This window comes from Pezoporus occidentalis, unplaced genomic scaffold (assembly GCF_034315485.1).
Source record: "Pezoporus occidentalis ecotype Australia unplaced genomic scaffold, CSIRO_AGI_Poc_V1 ctg76, whole genome shotgun sequence".
Taxonomy (NCBI): Eukaryota; Metazoa; Chordata; class Aves; order Psittaciformes; family Psittacidae; genus Pezoporus; species Pezoporus occidentalis.
The window spans coordinates 2356308-2377345 of record NW_026916115.1 but is presented as its reverse complement, the minus strand read 5'-3'; the positions used below and the strand labels follow the sequence as shown (position 1 = coordinate 2377345).

General features: G+C 41.5%; 1 protein-coding gene across 14 annotated transcripts in view; it reads left to right on the top strand.

The window, feature by feature from the left end:
- RASAL2 (RAS protein activator like 2) overlaps positions 1 to 21038 on the top strand; it is a 185577-nt gene that overhangs the window by 135850 nt on the left and 28689 nt on the right. For all 14 annotated transcript variants that reach the window (XM_062602289.1, XM_062602288.1, XM_062602286.1 and 11 more), the window contains 3 exons: positions 8859 to 8968; positions 18948 to 19101; positions 20644 to 20742. In XM_062602289.1, the coding sequence (XP_062458273.1) occupies positions 8859 to 8968; positions 18948 to 19101; positions 20644 to 20742 (363 nt within the window). The remainder of the gene's footprint in view (positions 1 to 8858; positions 8969 to 18947; positions 19102 to 20643; positions 20743 to 21038) is intronic.

The window sequence follows — 21038 nt, the reverse complement described above, 5'->3', positions numbered from 1 at the left end:
TCCCATTGGACCCTTTGTTCTACCTTGATACCTTATCACTTGTCATAATTACTCTTTTTAGATATTCTTGCAGCCAGTTCTCAAGTTTGTGTTACTAGTTTTGACAAAGCTCGCTTCCATTAATTTTTGTAATTAGTATGTATGTTGTATTATCAAAAGGTGTTCTTAAATGTTGGGCTGCTTACTGGCTGCGTGCCACGGGACTAGAGAGCCAGGGTCACAAAAGTTACTGCTTTCTTCTTGATGCAAGAGAGACAAAAATGCAGCTACTTGAATTGTAGTGAGGTAGCTGGAGGCCATCACTTCTCCACGTACTTCACTGGCTGCAGCTGATAACTGTAATTTAATTAAACACCCTGATAGACTCAGGTGAATGGTTTCATAAAATATTTATTGTTTATCACCATTGCATTGTTGTTCTCTAGACAGGCTTATGACCTTTATTCTTTTAATTCCTGAATAGGGGCTTTTAGGATGCCCTTTCGTTATATTAGTGCCTGCTTTGGACAGCTTCCATACTGTGGCTCTGCTCCCAGTTGTGTCCATTCTAAACACCTTGCTGAATTGGGATCTGAAAAGCTGATGTAGCTCTCCCCAGCTATTGGCTAGCTCTTGTTCATTATTTCTTTTACTAAGACTCCCAGTGACCTGGAAATTTTATTATAGAATCACAGAATAGTTAGGGTTGGAAAGGACCTTGAGATCATCTAGTTCTAGCCCCACTACCATGGGCAGGGACACTAAACCATGTCACCCAAGGCTCTGTCCAGCCTGGCCTTGAACACTGCTAGGGATGGAGCATTTTCCATTTCATTGAGGAGCCCATTCCAGTGCCTCACCACCCTGACAGTAAAGAACTTCTTCCTTATATCTAACCTAAACTTCCCCTGTTTAAGTTTTAACCCGTTACCCCTTGTCCTATCACTACAGTCCCTAATGAAGAGTCCCTCCCCAGCATCCTTGTAGTCCCCTTTCAGATACTGGAAGGCTGCTATGAGGTCTCCACGCAGCCTTCTCTTCTCCAGGCTGAACAGCCCCAACTTTCTCAGCCTATCTTCATATGGGAGGTGCTCCAGTCCCCTGATCATCCTCGTGGCCCTTCTCTGGACTTGTTCCAACAGTTCCATGTCCTTTTTATGTCAAGGACACCAAAACTGCACACAGTACTCCAAGTGAGATCTCACAAGAGCAGAGGGGCAGGATCACCTCCTTCGACCTGCTGGTCATGCTCCTTTTGATGCAGCCCAGGATACAGTTGGCTTCCTGGGCTGGAAGCGCACACTGCTGGGTCATGTTGAACTTCTCATCGACCAACACCCCCAACTCCTTCTCCTCAGGGCTGCTCTGAATCTCTTCTCTGCCCAACCCGTAGCTGTGCCTGGGATTGCTCTGACCCAGCTGTAGGACCTTGCACTTGTTATGGTTAAACTTCATAAGGTTGGCAGTGGCCCACCTCTGAACATGTCAAGGTCCCTGTTGTGGTTTAAAACCACTCAGAGGGCTCTTGTTCACTCACTCCCCCCCCCCTTCTTGCGCCCCCCCTACTCCTGGAGGGACAGAGAGAACCGAAAAGAATGCAACTCCCATGGGTTGAGATAAGAACAGTTTAGTAACTAAGGTATAACACAGATCACTACTGCTACCACCAGTAATAGTAATGATAAGGGAAATAACAAGAGAAGAGAATACAACACCTCGGCACCAGCCGACCGATAACTCACCCCCCCCCCCAGCCTGACCAACCACCGATTGATACCACCTCCAACCCTGCAGTCCCTAGCCCTTCTGGGTAACTCCCAGTTACATCCTCGGGTAACTCCCGGTTACATCCTGGGCATGATGTGCTGGGTATGGAATACCTCTTTGGTCAGTTTGGATCAGGTGTCCTGCTGTCTCTGGTTCCTCCCAGCTTCCCCTTCTCCCTGGCAGAGCATGAGGCTCACATGTTTGGTTTGGCCGACCCAAAACATCCTTGTTATCAGCTCTGTTCCCAGGCCAAAAGTCAAAACACAGCATTGCACCAGCTACCAAGAAGGAGAAAAATGACTGCTCCTGCTGAACCCAGGACAGTCCCTCTGATTGACATTCCTTCCCTCCAGGGTATCAGCTGAACCGCACAGCTTGGGGTTGTCAGCAGCCATTATTCCTTAAGTACTTTTGTCTGCACGTCACACAGAGCACATGCAATCTCAGGATATATTTTGTTAATGAATGCATTATCAGTGTATCCCTGTTGTAGTATCCTCTCCTTTTCCTTGGTTTTCCTATTACTGTTTTTCAAGTTGCTCATCCTATTCTGCATCCCTCCTGTGGCTTTAGACAAATCTTCATTGGAAAGTTGAGATTATTATCTGGCCAAATCTGCAGTGCTGTCCCATCAGGGGAAAAATATCTTCCTGATCCTTGCTGTTGATCAGCTTGTGTCCTGAAGCATGATAATTGCTCACTCCTGTTATTTTTAAACCTGACTAATGCAGCTACATATGTTATTCTTCCTTATATAAACACATAATCCTTTTTTAATCTTGCTGAAAAAAACTGTCTGTATAATATCTTGTGGTAGAAAATTCTACAGACTGATTTATATATAGCATTTAGAAAAGGTCTCCTGACAATCAGTTAAATGTGCTGCCTCTCATGTAAAATTGTCCCTTGGTTTTCTTATGTAACAAGGCGCATGAGGAGTTTAGTTAATTTCCATTCTATTTGTTTTATACATCCATATAATCTCTTCTTGCTTTTGTTTCTAAAACAAATAGTTCGTCTTTTAAAAATATCATTTGTAAATCCTCCTCTTCTCTGCATTTAATCAGTTTATACATCTGGAGTTTAGTTTTATTCCAGTTTTCTTGCTGAGATGAGATCAGAAAAGAGTGGTGCATTACTGTGACAGCTATGGCAGATTTACATAATACTACTTTACTTTTATTGTGCTTTATCCTTTGCTTGTACATTCAAACATGGATTTTTATTGTTTTCTGCCTGTACACAAACCGCCTCTTCAGTGACACACAGTGCCAGGCTTTTGAGATGAGCTGATGGTGAAATTTGACTGTTGTCGGTCACTGTCTTCTTCTTTATATTATCACCAAGGTGTACGTATAGTTGCTTTCAGCTGCTTTTATACCATGTGAGTGGTGAGAGCCTTTTCAAAGGTAGTCACTGCTAATATTTTAATAATGAATGTTACTGGGTTGGTAGACAAACTTCTCCCTAATATTGGCATTTTGTTGTTGTCCTACGGAGGATAGAAACCATGTTTGCTCCTAATTCCTGGAATATCCTGCTAGGTGTATCTTTCCATTTTACAGCTTGGTTTTATCTCCCCCTGCTTCTTTGCTTCCCGTTGCTTTACAGTGTTACTGGCACAGGAGAGCATTGTCACATGGATATGTTTTTTTGTTTTGTTTTCTCTTTGATAGCTGCTTTTAAGAAACTTGAAAAATAAAATGCTTTGTGTACTGACAACATGCAGTAGTTCAGAGGCAGTTCTGTTGTTGTCCATGGTCACTTGAGTGTTATCTTTGCACCCATCCAAACCTTCCCGAGAGAGAACAAGTCTTATCACTCTGTAAATGAAGTTACCCACCTGCTGTTGTTAATAATGCATTAGAGCTCCCCAGCAAGAGTTATAGATGTTCAAGTTGCATTGCAAGCCTCCAAGAGGTAATGTGTTCATCCCCAGAAATACCTAATGGAGGTAACACCACAGCAGTGTGTGTAAGAGGAACGTTTGTCACCCATATTACACTAGTTCTTGTGCTTTGAAACTTCCTTTATTACCATTGCATTTTATCGATGGATAATTTGTGCTATAGTTATATATGTTTTTATTAGTTCATGGCTGAATTAACCTTTCGCTTCCAAAACAACAAAGACAATCATTATTTATTATGCATGGGCTCATCTCTCCAGAATGAATAATCGGTGCGTCTGTAGGGAATAATAGTCAAAAAGTTGAGTAATTCATACTCGGGCTGTCTTTGAATTTGTTGGGCAGTTCATGTGCTGCTTTGTTGAGAATAGGACAGACAGACAGTTGTGATCTTTGGCACAGAATGAACATTTCGTAAAGCTAAAACTGCCCTGAATAACAACCATCCCTGAATTTAAAATATTTGGGATTCAGAGTTTCTGTACCTTCCCTGTGCAGCTATGGAGGGAAGTTAGAAAAGCCTGCTGAATTTATCGCTTCTGTGGCGATTTCTTTTTGGCAGAGTGGGAGAGATGAGTTGCTTAACTTCCAAACAAGATGAATAGACTTCTCAGTGGGACTGAATTATTTTTAGATGATGTATCACTGGGATTTCTTACCCCAGTGTTTGATGCTTTTGGCTGAGATGATGAACCTGCTCTGAACCTCTTCCACGTACCTGACTCGGTGTGTGCTTGTGTGTTCTCACTCCTGTCTTTCTTTTCCATCCTTGTTTCTATAATCCTGTGGTTCTGAGGGGAATTTGTACTGAACTTCGTCCCACTAGGTGCGGACCATCAAATCTGTCTTTTGAAGGAATAAGGCACATTCTTCTACAGTTATTCTCTCACTGGACTACTCATAAAATACCATGTTTACACAGTACTGATCCTTTTGCATCCTAGCTGATTTATCCTACCAGATATTTAGTACTTTTTTTTTTATTAAGAACATAGTCTCATAATTTCTGGCAGTTTGGATAAGAAGTTTACTTCTCTTTGTCTGAGGATGTTTGTTTAAGCAGTAATATTCCCACTGTCTTTAAAATTATAATTCTTAAAGCTCAGACACTTTATTTCCGTTAAATATAAGAACCAAAGAGCAGTGTATTTTGTGTTGAAATAAGTATTTAAGAGAAATAGCTAGGCAGTAACAAAAGAAGAGTAGTTTTGTCTTTTTAATGATAAAAGCTACAGTTATTGGCATTGCCAGGGCGTTTTTCTCTATAAAAGTAGAAGGAAATAAAACTTCCCATTAGATGGTATTGTTTCACCTAGGAGTTTATTTTTCATCACTACATCACTTTTTATATCTGCATTCGGTATTTAAAAGCACGTCCTTTGGCAAATGGCAGTTGAAAAACTCTGCTCGGTTCTGGCACATGTGAATTTTTCATGCTGCTCCCAGGTTGTCCATCTGTAAGAACTGGCCCTGCGTGAACTGCTAGCAAGGTGCAGAGAGCAAATACTGCAAATGCTTACAAGTCTTTTTGAGATGACCAATAAGTATGCTCTGTCTGAATAATTTTTATCCTTAAGTATGTTCTTCCTTTTTTTTTCTTTTTCTTTTTCGCTTTTTGTGTGTGTGTGTGTGTGTGTAGTCAATGCCTGATAGCCTCATTCAGCCCCTGATAGCAGATTTATTTCATTAGGGAATAGATTATGTTCAATTAAACCAAGAACATGTTTCAGTAATGTTAAAGCAATGCTAATTTAAAATTGTGCATGCACACAAAAATGAATATTCACGGTTCCTCTCTGACTGGGATTTGGAATGATTAAATATAAATATTTTTGGACCCCTGCTGAACTGGGTCAGCTTTGTCTCATTTGCCCTTAAGGGGAAAAAAAAAAGTGTTATTTCTTTTTTGCAATTGGAGTAGCCTGAGAGGTACTGGAATGAAGCCACAGTCCACCAGATCTGAATCCCTGTAGTTGGGTTTGTTACCTTTTATGCTGAGAGGTCGAAATATATGAAAGTGCCTTTGAAAGTGCTATACATCCTCTACTTGAATTCCAGCAATGGCCCCAAGAGATGTCCAAGAGCATCTATTGATTACAGGGGATTTTTCAAAGGCATTTTTTCAATACCAGGACCAAGAAAAATGCAGGAACATGGGTAGAGTTTGAGTGGCACACACAGCTAAAACCACTTCTTCCCTATTGACAGTAACTTTCCCCCCAGCACACTATGAAGATTTATGGGTGTTTTTTTGCAGTAGCTAGATATCAGGCCTTTTTCTTTCCACTTTATTTCCTATTTCAAGAGCATATAGCAGCTTTCACCACAGAGAAGCCTGCTGGCTAGTGAGCCTCAGAAACTGATGGGCAGCTTTAAATGTAGCTCTACCTTCAGATGCAGAAAACAGATTCCCTCTTCCTCTGTTTCCTGCAGCATCATCCGAATTGGCATCCCAATTTCTCTGTGCTGCCCGTGGGCAAGTGTGTGTCAGGCTCTGGTGTGAGAGCAGGTTCTTTCCTACAGAAGTATTTGGGAAATATGCTGCATGTGTTGGAAAGATCCTACAAGCAGCATCAGGTATGGATAGGCTTTTAGTAATATATCACCATCCAAATCTCAATGGGCGAGAGCAGACAGGCCATCTCGCTGCATTTGCAGATGTCATGGGTATAGGCCTGAGGAGCTGTGGATTTGGTGGGTCTTTTTTGACACCTGACAACTGAGCAGGACTCACTCGGACAAAAAAAACACAGCTGTTTCTTTTGATGAATGACCAAAAGAAACAGAGAACCATCAAAAGAAACAGAGAACAAGTGTGAGGAGTGAGACAACCCACCTACCAGCGTGTATAGAGAGGGAAACTGTGGTTTCAAGAAGGGTTAGGATGCAGGAGTGAACTGTGTGGAAGAAGAGGGACAAACTGAATGTAAAAGGAGCAAGAATAAGAGAATGAAGAAAGGTAAAGGGGTTGAAGGGTGTGCTTGTTTAAAGGGAAGGGAATACATTTTGTTTCAAAAGGAACTGAAAGTACAGGAATATAAAGGCAAATGTGAGACTGGAAATTCGGCTTAGAGATGCTTGCAATATATGCCTTGACCCTGAACAAATGCAGGCTTTGCTGTTTGGAAGCAACTTCTTTACCAGCAATTTAGCATCCACTGATGAGAAGAGGGTAATAGGCCTTTCTTTTGAATACTGTACAATCATATAGTAGCTCAGGTTGGAAGGAACCTCAAAAGATCACCTGGTCAAACCTTTGGTGGGAAAGGATGTCTAGAGGAAATTACATAGCACCCTGTCCAATTGTAGATAAACCTCATTTTCTTCCTGAAGAGGTAAAAAAGATGTGAGATTTTTTCAGACTAAAAGATTATAGATAAAGTAGTCGTTTGTTGTGATGTCCTGATTCTTATGAGTGTGAGAGGTAAGTCACATACTTCAGCCTGGGCGAGTCATCTGAAGCCAATAAAACTCTTGCTTTTCATGGTGTTCTCTATTGTCTCCAATTTGCTGATTTCTGTATTACAGGAGGCAGCTGTGGGCAGTGTCTGTTACCTGCCCCAATTGCAGCTTGCAGAGGCTTGGCGTGCAAATGTGTTCAAAATTAACTGTATTCAACTTCTATCTTAGCAAAACACGGACTATGGGAGAGCGGGCTGGCCCCAGCTGGATGTCACTGTCACTAGCCGTTTACTAAAGTAAGGCTTTAGACCTGCTGGTTCAGTATACACCAAAACATACTCTGAACAAATTCTACCAGCCTGTAACCATTCTATAATATTCATACAAGCATGGCTTCATTTGCTTGGGTTTAATAGCTCTCTAACAGCAGTGCACAGGGTAGAGTGGCTTTGTGCAGCTGATCTGTGACGGAGCAGAACATATCTGGCCAGTAAAATGTTGCTTAATCGTAATTGATTAAGCACCTCTGTGTTGATCATGCCAAAGAATATATGTGCATGTATGTCTGCAAGCCCTGGAAGTATTTTGACACAGTATGGCTTATTTAAAATGCATATTATACTTGGAGAAATTTAAAGGTCTACAGGAGAAAATCAAATGTGCAAGTTTTGAAGTATTTCTGTGATTCCCCACACCTATAGAGACATACCTGTCCTTGTATTTCAGTGGTCAGATGTACTCATGTTTCACTACTTGTAACACAACAGTGGGTCTTGATGGCATCAGTAAGGAGAACTGTTAGAAACTGAGGACTTATCTGGGAAAGAAAATTCTAAGGAGTGATATAAGACAGCCTACTGCAATGGAGAGGGGACTTAACAAAGATAATGGAGCCAAACTTTTCCCTGCAGTGGCAGATGCTATAGTCGGGCAGCAGCTGCAGATTGTTGTTTGGGAGGTTTTTATTGAACACAAGGAAAATCCTTCTCACTCAAAGGCTAATGCAGCACTGGACTGAGTTACCTAGAGAGGTGGTAAAGTCTCCATCACAAGAGGTTTTTGAGACTTAGCTAGGCAAAGTCAGAGTTAGGCTGACCTAGTGTTGGCAGTGCACCTACATTAAGCAGGAGCCTGGCTGGATGATCCCCAGAGGCTCTCTCCAACTAATATGGCTTTAGTCTGTGATTTTTTTGGTGAACAGTTGTATTTCAGAACATAGATTATTTGAAGATTTAGTATTTTTAGATTATAAGTAGATTTTTGAGTTGAGCTTTGCTTCAAAGCCATACCAGAACTAGTACATGAACTCTTGAATTTTTCAACTCTGGATAGTTCAATTTTGTATTAAAAATACAAATTATTGTAAATCTTAATGTGCTATATCTAAATTAAAAAGGAAAACCTGGGTGTAACTGTGGGTGCAATAGCAGCTCATAATAAAAGGCATTTTGTACTTTTAATCTGACCAAGAATTAAAAATGTATCATATAAAGGGGAAGTAGGAACAAATACTGACAGCTAAGACTACTCTATTGAATGATGGGGGGGAATCTTCTTGTGTAATAGTTGGAATTCATTGAAGTGCACCTGTAATATGAGTAGTGCTAATTATTGCAATTTGAAGCTATCACATACTGGAACTGTCACTGGCAATCTAGCCCTGCCTTTCTGCTCAGAGGAATCCCAATGCAGCTTGTTGTCAGCAGGAATCACTGCCGAGTCTGGACTCAGTGACAGTGCACTGATTGATTTATTACTGGAATCAGCTTCCCTGTTTCACTTCTGCAACTTCTCATTTTAGGGCTTCTTCAGTAAGCGCCTGAAAGGGTCCATCAAGAGGACAAAGAGTCAGTCGAAATTGGACAGGAACACAAGTTTCCGACTCCCATCTCTCCGCAATGCTGATGACAGGTAAGGTTCAATGCATCACCCAAAACAGTTTCTCCTAATCCAGACGCACTTTGCAGAAGCTGCATGCAGAATGCCTATGCACTCAGAATGAGAGCAAAGAATGGGATTTATTGTTAAACTCGCAGATGGGTGGGGTTTTGGGCTGAATCCAGTACATGTTAGAAGTTACTTAGTATACAGTGCACTACTGACACAGGACTAGAAACTTCTGATGTTCGTAGTGTCTGACAAAAGGTTCAGGTTAAGCATATGGATTCAAATACCTTTTTCTGCATCTGTTTTAAATAATTTAAGACTTTAAATTTCATGATACAAAGCCATTGGATTGACCAGCTTTAGAGAAACTTGCCTTGATGAATGCAATACTTACCCGCAGATCAGTGCCAATATGAGGAATTGTGTCAGTGAGAGCAGATTAGTTCAGCTAGCACCAGCAAAGCCCAGAGATGTGTGGTGCAGTTCAGGCACATTAAGAATCCTTGCTAATGTCAGTCGATTGTATAGTTACTGTAGTGTTACTACAGTGAACAGATGGTCTGTTTTTCAGAAAACAGGAAAACTCAGTAACTTCTGACCATCTTAGTGCTCCATTTGGTATATTGCTTGTTTAGTTTTTGGCTGGCAGTTCAGGCTGGAATGAATTGTAGATGAGGCAAGCAAAAGCACTTACACCAGTTTTCCTAACAATTTGTAAAATCTCTTGATTGTTTTATTAAACATTACGCTGGTTTACATTACACAGTAGCCCAGCAGGAGAACTACATTGAGTGAAAAACAGGTTGCCCTGTATTTAAGGCCACGGCAGGCTTCTGTGATTCTGCAGTTTAGTGCATTTTCCCTTCTCCTTTAGCTGAGTTGAATTCAGTAGTTGAATCTGTCATGCTGTGCTGCTTCAATCAATGGTGCTATCTTCTCCCTCTGAAAGGCAGAACCGTAAAATCATGGAGATAGCAAAGCTTTCGATGTTAGAGGTCTTGTTAACTTCTTGAGGTACAGAAATGACTGCTGTTTATCAAATGTGACTAACGATGTGGGCGATTTCTATAGTCATAGTAATGTCCACTCTGTTTTGAGACAAGCTTTGTTATAAATCTGTATTTTCAGGGAGTTACAACATAGCTATAAAAAGCAACTCGGTAAACACAAACACAAACATGTTAAATAATACCACCATGTACATAAAATACCTTGTACTTTTACTGTTGTTTGTAGCCAGTTTTGCTTGAAGTTTTGTAATGCAAGAATCTCTTTGCCATAAATAATATATTTGTCTCTCCCTAACTTGGTACTCTGACACTTCCTTTTGCAGTGTAAGGGAAACGCTGTTGTACTGGGAAAGCCAATAAATTTAGCTGCAATTAATCCCTACAGTTTCAGTTTAAGACATAATATTATACACAGCAAAGCTGTCTTCTTGTTAAAACCAGATTCCCCTCTACTTCTGCCAGTGTGGGCATGAATTGTCAACTAGACTTGAATGAAATGTGGATTTTCTTTGATGGCTTGCAAAGCATAAAATCCATTGCATGCCGTGATAGCGTTAAGCATAGCTGGTCTGTTCTGTCAGTGCTTTTATGTCTCCTTGGCAAGGATTTAAAAAGGAGGATGCAGGAGCATATGGACTGAGAAGTTCCAGTGACAGAATCCATGCAGAGGTCTGGAGGAACAAGCTGTAGAAAGCCAGTGATGTGCCAGATGTTAGACAGGGACAAGCTGGTGGTTGCTCTTTACATTCCCTCCAGTCATCCTCCCCCTTTAGCCTTCTATACTAGTCTTATAGCAAAGCATCCTGCATCTGTAGGGCAGGAGATGGAACAGTGTTTTGAGGATTTTATGACTTGGTATGTTTATTTGCGACTAATGGAATGAAGTATTTTTTATACCAGTCTGTGTGTCCTTCCTCCTCTGAGGTATATATGCTGAAGTGAACAGAGGGCACAGTTTGGAGGCAAGGGAGATCACATGAGAGTAGTCAAGCGATGTGGAAAGCTAGCTGAGATTAATTTTACTTGAAGATAAATCTTTGCACAAAGGAGTGTAGATGTTGAAAAGCATGAGCCTCACCTCAAGCTCTGTTGAAAGCCTTATGCTGCCCATGAGGGTCAAAAATTGCTGATGAATTGGGGTGGTTTGGTCTTTGGGTTTGGTTTTGGGGTTTTTTGGAAAGAAAGCGTAACAGCACTACTCAACCTTGTAGTTACCTTTTGCTGGAAAGATCTGAAGGTTTAAAGGAGTTGTCTTTGCATTTGTGGTCTAATCAGACAGTCCAATTGGATATACAACTTTGAAAGTTTATGGTTAGAGCTGTTACTTTTCTAATGGTATTTTATAAATGAAACCATAAAGAAAACAGTTCCACTGTAAAGTGAAACTTGCCAGTAATTTCTGCCTTCCCTCCCATGTTTCACTCTGTATCTGGGGGTGCCTGTAAAATGCAACTGGTGGGTAGAACAGCAGGAAAAACAACTCAAACCATGTGGGAATGAAACACTGAAGATGAGGAACAGATTAGTATTCTGGGAGTATATGGGTTGGAGGAAAGAGTAGGCTAAAAAGATTGATTTGTGTTTTAGAATTATGCTGTTGTTTGGGATTTTTTCCAATAGGACAAATCAGCGACAACTGTTTCTGCCTGGAAGAAGATAATACAGAGCATCTGACTCTTAATTCATGAGAGGGAATTGCTGTTCTCTCACCTTCTGCTCTTCCTGCTTTTTCTAAGTGTCTTTATCTGTTGCAGTAAAAACTTTCCTGTCCTACCCTGGTGAGTCAGCCCTTTCCCATTTTAAGCAGGTGGTGCTAGTTGATGTCATGGTGTTATACTGGTTTTCAGGGCCAGATTGACTCGATATCATCAACCTTTTCTTGCTCTGACAAATTCAAGAACCCTGTCTCAAAGAAAGTATTATACAACTTTATAAATTACAACCCTGCAAGGATTAGAAGCAAATAGAGGCTGCTGTCAAGTTGCTTTCTCATGCTTTTGTAGTGTTAGCTCCTGTTAAGAAACAGGATATGTTTATAGATAAATACCTATAAAATTCTGGAGTAAGGAAGATTAGTTATCCTGGTGCGCATCAAGATTTGGAATACTGTAACGCTGCATGCCATGTCGGATGGTGACAGAGGATGGATGCAGTTTGTTCAGAGTTGATTTAAAATAGAAAAGATTCAGAAATGCTGTAGGGAGGGAGTGGTGGAGATAAGTTGCATATTTTTTTTGTAATCAGATTTTCTATTTCAGCAGAAAGCAATTGGCCAGCCTGCTTTGCTGGCTTTTAACTTAGAGTGTCTGGGTTAGTGGATGGGGAGAGGACAGTGCTACAGCACCCCTCCAGAAACAATCCCACCATGGGTCAGCATCCAGGGGTCATGTAGAAATCCACAACCTCTCAGTCTGTAATTCTCATCACTTCTGCTACTCCAGCTTCAGATTTTTTGCTGGGTGGTCTGTTGTACTTGAAAACTCGTGTTTTGTCTTCATGTGAGAAGACTTAGGCTCTGCTTGGTTGTGACTCATGCCAGATGTGAATGAAGCTCTTCCAATATGTGGCCAGTGCAGCATCTCACCAAGTTAGCAACAGCTCTCACCATGAGGCTATCTGGCACCACATTACTGTCTCATCTTTCACAGCTTTTCTAGCCTGTTTCCCACAGCATTCTTTGAGCACTTCAACCCACACGTTTGTCTTTAACATTTTCTCAGTGTCAGTAATACATAAAACATGTTAAAAAGCATGAGAAAAGACTTAAGGAAAATTACATTTGAAAGGAGAGTCCAAATTAATATTTTCAGTTTGCAGCCAGGAACTTGAGAGTATTTCCAAGTAGACCAACAGTTCTTGCCTCAGTTTTGTTTATGGTGAGGAAGCAAAAATGGTTGAGACCGGCTGCATATGGTCTCAGCGACTGCAATAAAGCTCTGCAGACAGCTGGGAGGGTTTTGCCCTGTTGGGATTTACTGCCACGTGGGAATCCTCCTGCTTTACTAAAAGTCATTTTATGGCATTATCAGATAGTCGTAGACAAGCACAGGATCCATTGTGTCCTTGCTCAGAATGGACTCCAGCAGGTTGCAGGGAAGAGGGTAGCCATGGCTCTGGGGTTCATGGTGAAACGGTCCCGGTGCTCAAACGACAGCTTTTTCTACTTTCGGTAAGTTCTTGCTCCTTCCTCCTTACTGGTTTCTTTGCAGTATGAAAATAGCACAGATCGCATAAATAATAGAAACAAATCTTGCCATGTTTTTCATACTCATTCATTATAATTTAATGCCGGTTTTCAAAAAAAAGGTGGGTGATTTTTATCCTGATTTAGATGTAAGGATAAAAATCTGTGTTACACAATATGTTGCTAAGGCTTGACTCACTCAGAGCTTGTATTCATTCAGCAGCTCTGCTACTGGAGTATAGGGAAAGGGGAGGAGTGGTTTGTTTCTGGAGAGACGTCTCACTCCTGTTTTGATGAACATATTTCTTTCAGCCAGTTCTTTCAGTCCTTATGCAGTCATTTGTTTTTCAGTGAAAACTGAAAAAGATCTCACTGTTAAGCCTATTTCTCCTTCATCTTCACGCTAGACTGCTCTGTCCCATCTGCAGGCTCACTTGACCCCTTTATAAAAATATACTTTTTAATGGCTGATGCTTTTCTGCAAATGCTGGGCTCATCCACACAGCATTCACCCATAAATTCTTCGTGAAATGAAACCAAGTCAGTTAAGCATCTCTGGTTCAGCAAAACAAAAGAATTTGAAACGTTCATAGCAGAGACCACGGTTATAGTAGCGTGAAGAGAATGCTACCGCTATGGAATTCAGCAGCCTGTTTGGATGCACCATATGAGATGTCTGTTAGACAAGCTGCGATCTGTAGGGAGAGCATGCAGGCAGGGGAGGGCTTTGCAAACCCAGGATTCAAAGAACACTTCGGGTAGGGCCTTGCAAGAAAAGACCAGAATCTCAGTGGAAGGATAAAGCAGTATGCGCAGAAAAAGCCAGTGTTTAACTGCAGCTGAGCAGAACTGGAATCTAAATAAGTTACTCTAAGTTTCTGATTTAAAAGAAAAAATTAATAATGGAACTGGTTAGACTTGCAGAATTGTTGACCAAGTAATACGATGTTCTACTAATTGGCAGTTGGAAAACAAAGCGGGGTGTGGTGCCTGCAAAATGAACACTTGAACTGGGAAACCTGATGCTGCAGCACTGGTAGAGCACACCTGTATATTGCCGATGATGTTGTAGACCTTAGGGTCCAGTTCAGCAGGGCTGGGATTTTGAATAGCAGCGCTGAGCAGAAAGTTCACTACAGTCCAAGCTTTCTCCTGTGACTTTTCGAGTGGCTAAGTATCGAATTCAGCTTTCTGATCTTGGGGAGTGTCTCTAAACACACGGGTATTGTGCTGGAATTATTTGAAGCATGCAGACATCCAGTTTCTTGTAAGACTGGTGGAGATGTGACTTTAGCTGGGTGCTTGAGCTGAAAACACTTCTCAGAATTCTTTGCCTTCGCACCACTTCAGTAAAAGAAACAGATTGTGGGATTTGTTCCTTGGTAGTTCATTTCCATACATTTATTTTTTATTTTTTTGGATATGGATGTCCACAGGCTTGTTTTCCAAGCAATATAGTGCTCTCCCTGGAAAGCTCAGTAATTGAGAGTGTTTTGTGCTTTGCAGGTTGGCTTTTAAATAGGTCAAAATCAGCAGGAGAGCTTCATAACCAGAGCAATTAAGAGTTTAACCCTTTATCCTACACGCCTTATCGACAGTAGAATGTAATAGAAGTCGGATAATAGGCTGCTTTGTGCCATGGGCGGCCACTGAAAGCCAGAGGTTTCTAGTTCCTGGCTTACAACTGAGATCTTCCTGTAGTGGAAAATTACTGAATGATGGTGTGCAAGGACAGAGGGTCAGCTTGGGGTTGGGCCAGCAAGATGGTGTTGTTGAAGAGATCTATTTCAGTGGCAGTTGCATGCTGCTGCCAGGTCAGTGGTCTGGGGCATTGGCTGGGCTGATTTAGAAGGGAATCATGCAGCTCTCAAGACCAGTACTCCAGAACATGTAAAAAGAGGTGAGACGTTTAAAACGTTCCCTGATATGCTCCTCCTCTACCTGCTTTTCTTATTGGAAAAAAAATATGGAGAATACCTATGTCAGAATTGTTTGGTGCTATTGCTAACTATTTGCTCTGAATTCCTAAGTCATTCCTTTGCAATCTTTTTGTCTATGTAGTAGATAGAAAAAACATCAGGAAAGAAGCTGATCATTGGAAGTTAACTGTTATTTAAAACAGGATTTGTGTTGTTAATGGAGCTGTTTAACAAAACAGATTTGTACAAACAACCCTTCCCCCACCTTTTGCATGTGTGATCTTCCTGTTTACAGTAATCTGCTTCTCTGGGATTACCTCTCTCCTAACAGACAATCTAAGCAATATTAATTTTACCAGTAGCTTCCTACCTAATACAGGAAAGACCCTGTTAATCCAGCCCATTTGCTGGACATTGGGAAGTAAGTTAGTGGCATCTCTGAGGCCAAAAAATGGAAGCCAGCAAGTAATTTTCTTTCACTGTACTTACAGCATCTGAATATCAGATGAGGTGTTAAAGCATAAGAGAACTATTATTTCTGTATAATTGTTGCCTGTATTGATTGGGATGCTGCTGATTTAAGCACAAGTCGATGATTTGCTTTGCAAATCTATCAATAGATGAAATGAATACCATAGTGTTTACAAATGCATGTGTTTGTAAATGCATGTGGTTGCATCGGACCGACAGCTTTACTCTGGTGTTTATGGAAGACAAAGTGCCAATTCTAAACCACTTAATCAGTTTATTGAGCTGTTTTAAATACGGTAACTTCAAGGGATTGCTGTAACAGACAGACTTCCTCTGCCCCAGGACCATGAGTCAACAAAGCTAGCCATGCTCTGGCTGATCTGCAACAGAACAAAATGTACAAAGCTAACTAGTTAGAAGAGCAGTAAAGCAGAATAGATGCTACCAAAGGATTTAACTTGCAAGACTGGATGTGGAGGCATGGAGTAGAGTTGCTCTGTGTACCTGCATTTGCCCTTGTCCTGTCCCCAAAGGCTGTTTCAGAGGCACCGCGGGCGATGCCTGCGTCTCTCCCACTGTCTTTAACAGTCCAGGTCTCATTAAAGGAAGAGGAGGGACTTCTTTCTTTCTGGAAAGGTCACCTTTGCAGCTTTTAAGCATCACAGCCTCCCCGCGCCTGCTGCCTCTCCTGGCTGCCGGCTCCCCCTAATCTCCTTACAGGAGGCCGCTCCATAGCAACACGCACCCGGGAGCCTCTTCCTGGAACCCGCGGGGCCGGGTGGGAGCGCAGCAGACAAGGAGACAGATTTCTTTACCGGTGCGGCTGTGACTTTTCTTCTTGCCCCAGCGTATCTGCCTGGCATGATGCTCGTCTGAAATCTGTAACCTAAGGCTTGAGGAAGAGTTCCTCCTGGATTTTGGTGCCTTTCTTCCTCTCCTGGCAGGATTTCTTGTCTGAGATGTAGCGCAGAGCACGGAGTTTGAAAGGAAGGGCTGTGACATGTGGCACCGCTATGATTTGGGGATGCACTGCTAAGTGGCTGTATAACTGTTTCATGTAGGTGTGCTCTATTTGTCTTACTCGAAATGCAGCCTTTGCTTAACTGGGATTTGTAAAATCTCTTTTTCTTTCTCCTTTATTTGGCAATTATTTTTATTTCCCTCCTCTTCCCTCTCTTTATGCCCACTCCGTGATTTCATTCTCTGACGAGGAGCTAAGACGGGAGTTGTCTGCAGGCTCCCAGCCAGCTCCCCTGCATCATGCGCTGAAGTACTTGGTTAGGGCTGGAGATGCTGAGAGTTTGGGATAGGGACAGAAGCCAAGTGACCTCAGCAGTGCTTTCGTGAGAGAAGAAATTAGAGAGGATTTTGCAGAGATGATATTAAAGTGGTGTATTGTGGTGTGTTTATTTTAGACTTGCCCTACCTTAACTGCAGCAAGTGTTCAATTATACATGGCTGTGGTTTTCAGTTTGCGTTGGTACAGCTGCTGCTGTAACCTGTTATAACAAAGCATGCACAGTGCAGCCAACGCATTTGTACCAGTGCTGTTGTTTTGCGTTTGAAATCAGTGTCTTTGTAATATCCCTCTGATGAAAGGTTTTTGCTGCCTGCTCTTAGGTCATTCGATATATTAAATGGGAACAAAGTTCTCTCTTACTGTTTAATAAATCTTATCATACATGAATCTACCAGAACACCTTCAGCATTTCATTTTGTACAAACGATCAGTCAGATGAACTCTGCTTGTTGCTTTACATGTATCCTTCATGGTACCAAGTTACTGTTAAGCAGCTTTAGAAGTACTGAAGATGCCTCTTCCAAATGGTGGGGGGTTTTTTTATGTGTTTCCCCATAGAATTGCTTAAGGGTAGAAGGAATTTGATTTTGCTAAGGATACAAAATGAGGCTTTTTGGGGGGATAAGATATGTGAGGGAGGTACATAAAAACTACTTATTTTTCAAAATAAAGGAGGTCTTAGAGGTAGCTGTGCTTTTCACTGCTCCATAAATACATTTTAAAACATTTTACATTTGATACTAAGCCTTGATAAGGCAGATTGAATAAAAGAGGAACTACTGTGAGAACAAACACAGGTGAGAGAGCATCATTTCTGAGCATCACTTTTCTCTGAATAATGTACAGACAACTGGTGCCTTTCTACTTTCACGTCTGTTCTTTGTGCTCAGTGACACTTGGCGGATGTGCAGCTGTATTTATGGACAGACTTTCATGGATCACTGAACAGGGATAGGGACCAGCAAGAGCTTCAATATTTTGGCAAAATCTGGACCTGCCAGGTTAACAGCTCCTTTTCTGCTAAGCTGGAACTCTCTGCTTTTCCTCCTTGTTCATCATCTGTGAAGGCTTTGACTGAGTTACAGCTAGAGGAAAAATGTGTGCGCAGTGTTTACCTTCTGAAGTAGAACTGCTAGTTGTGCCTGAAGTATCACATGACTTCACTGCAGAAGCTTACAGTTCAGGTGTCAGTTTGGAGTTAGAAGGAGCACAGGGGGAACCACCATTACCTGTAAATTGAGCATGTTTTACAGCACTGACAGCAGAGCGCCCTTCTATGCACAAATGTTACATTGAATTGGGAGTATACAGAAAGTGTTAGAGCACATTTTATAATGTTGCAGTTGGTTGCAAAAAGCCATGGAAGTGGAAGAAAGGATATGTTTTTGAGGACTAATCAAGAGCTGATAGGGGCAAAGAGAAGATTGCCTTGATAAAAAGGTTCTGTGAGTTTGGGAGATGCTAGCTCTGGTAAAGCTCAGGGACTGAAAAAGGGAAGTAGTATGTGAGTGAGGGGAAGTCAAAAGAGAATGGAGGTATAAAAAAATAAAAAAACAAAAAAACTTAAAACTGGAATGAGCAGCTGAAGAGGAAAATGAAAAATGTAGGAGATTGACTTAATCATTGTGAAGAGGGAAATAATTTTCATTTTTTATTTTATTGTACAGGCTTTCATATAGTAAGAAAAAGCGTATTGGGAAGGGTTGTCACTATAATGAAAGTAGCTATCGTTCTGCATTGGTTTAGACATTTAGAGATTGGCGTGCTTCTTGCTGTTGATGCACAACATTGATTTAGTAGTCCAGATAGTAGTAAATATTTTCAGCAGTATATTCAAACCTATAGTTTTTTTTCAAATTTCAACAGCTAAGTGCTGAACTTTGTTTTACTGCTTTTCTTTCACTTATGTCTCAGAAGCTACAATTTCTAGGTCAGTGGGAATGGACTTCCTAGGCTTGTGTAGCTGAGTATTTCCTTAGGAGTTCGTAAGGTTTACAAACTAATTGTAGAAGTTGTTCTGAATAAACAGCAACAAGCTGCAGCTTTCTCTGAGATCTCGCCAACTCTTTTGGTAATTGTGAGGAAAATAATGTTTCCTTTCCCCTTTGTTCTCCTACAGGTCACGTGGATTGCCAAAGCTGAAAGAGTCCCGTTCCCATGAGTCTTTACTGAGCCCGGGCAGCGCTGTGGAAGCCCTGGATCTTGGGTCAGAAGAAAAAGTCTTTGTCAAGCCACTTCACAGCAGTATCCTTGGACAAGACTTCTGCTTTGAGGTAAAGCGTGCCTTCCAAACACACAGCCAATTATATGCTGTCGGTCTGAACCCTTGCAGTATGCATTTCTGTGACTTTGTAATTGGAGAACACATGAGCAGCCACTGCTATCCTGAGGTTTGGGTGGGGGCTGCCTAAGCAGCACGCAATTCTAAAGTCTTTGAGACTAATGGCATCAATCACTCAATGGAGAGAAATCTTTTCCAATTACTGTATCTTCTAGGTGAAAAATCTCTTTAATTTGATAAATATCTAAGCAGTTGTAGTTTGCATGCAAATGTAAGGTTGAAACATACTATTGTTCGTAAGCTGTGTATTCATCCTCTCCAAATTCACCTGAAATTAAATTTAGAAAGTATACTGTAACTGACAAATGTGATTTCCAGTCAGAGCCCCTTGCATTAGCTCAGCCTGTTCTCCAGTTGATAAAGGAGAAGCTTCAGTAACCGCCGTCATGTCCATTGCACCATGGAGCAGGATGCAAAGATTCTCTTGCTGTTTCAGCACAGCCTGCAGCACAGCACTGTATGGCTCCTAGCTTTGCTTCACAAACAGGCTGTTTGTGTGAGCACAGTCCTTGACTCGCAGGACCAACAGCATATTCGTGTGTGCTGTTTGGATGCATCTAAGCCCATCATAATCTGTCGTGGTAGGGACGGGTGACAGTCTGTCTTCAGTAGGATTAGTCAGATGTGTCTGAACTTCTGGAACAAAGACCTGTTTACAACCTGGAAAACTGCTCTGGCAGAAAACCAGCATATCAGGCTCTTCTCCCTCGGGATGCATCCAGGAACTGTTCCTGTTTGCTTTGTCTCATTCTTCTGGTTGGAAGTGCTTTCCAGCTTCAGTTTGGGGGGTTGAGTGAAAAAACTGGCAGCAACTTAGCTCTGAGGCTGTTGCCTCAAACTGCTTCTTAATTGTGTGCAGAAATGATTAGAAAGAGTAAGCGAAGCTTGTCAGGCCACGCAAAAATGAAGGAAGCCAAGGTAGTTCCCTCCTGCACTGAAACCAGTTTCAGTGTGTATGGTATTGAGCATCAGGGCTGGATCAGAGCACAGCTGCTTTGGTTGCTGTATATATGGACCCTTGGAAATATTTTTTATTTCCTGAAGACACCATTTCCAGTGTGTTTTGCCTTATATTAATACACTGTTTAGTTCTGTTGGTCTTTATGCTATCCGCATCATCTGCCTCTGGAGCTTAACAAGGAAAACTGCAAGTGTTTAATAGCTGTGGATCAATTAACAAGTTAAAAAAAAAATTAACTGGTTGATTAAAGCCTTGTTTTAAAGTCTTTAAGAGAAGCTTTTGGTGCTCCTCATATGTTTCTTTAGTCTTATATTAATTCAAGCTGAGGGGTTTTTTTTCTCTCTTCATTTTGTGGGCCTTTTAACCTCTCTGCCTTCTAGGCTCCCATATTGTTTTCCTGGCTTTTTAGTATTTACTTTGTTGCTCAGGCATTGCTTATCTTCCTTGCTTTTTGCAGCCTCTTACATGTCTCCTAGGCTTGCCTGAACTCAGCTTGTCATTCATACGTTCCAGGTAACCTACTCCAGTGGCAGTAAATGCTTCAGTTGTTCCTCTGCAGCAGAGAGGGACAAGTGGATGGAAAACCTACGCAGGACAGTGCAGCCAAATAAGGTAATAAAAACTGTGGAAATAAGGTTACTGGGGAATAGAGGTGGTACGATTGGATGTACCAGGGCTTCACACAGATGCATTAATTTAGTCTGAGGAGACATCCACTCATCAGTGTATCAGAAAGCTGCTGTGTACTATTCTAGTAAGTGCAGTAGGTCAAACCTTTAATGAATTAAATACATGTCAGTGTGCTTTCCGATACCTGCCCCAGACTGTGCTTATGATGTTTCAAACTGGATTTCTGATACCGTGTACCTCAGAAGGATAGAACTTGTCTTCATAGGTTTCATGTTTTA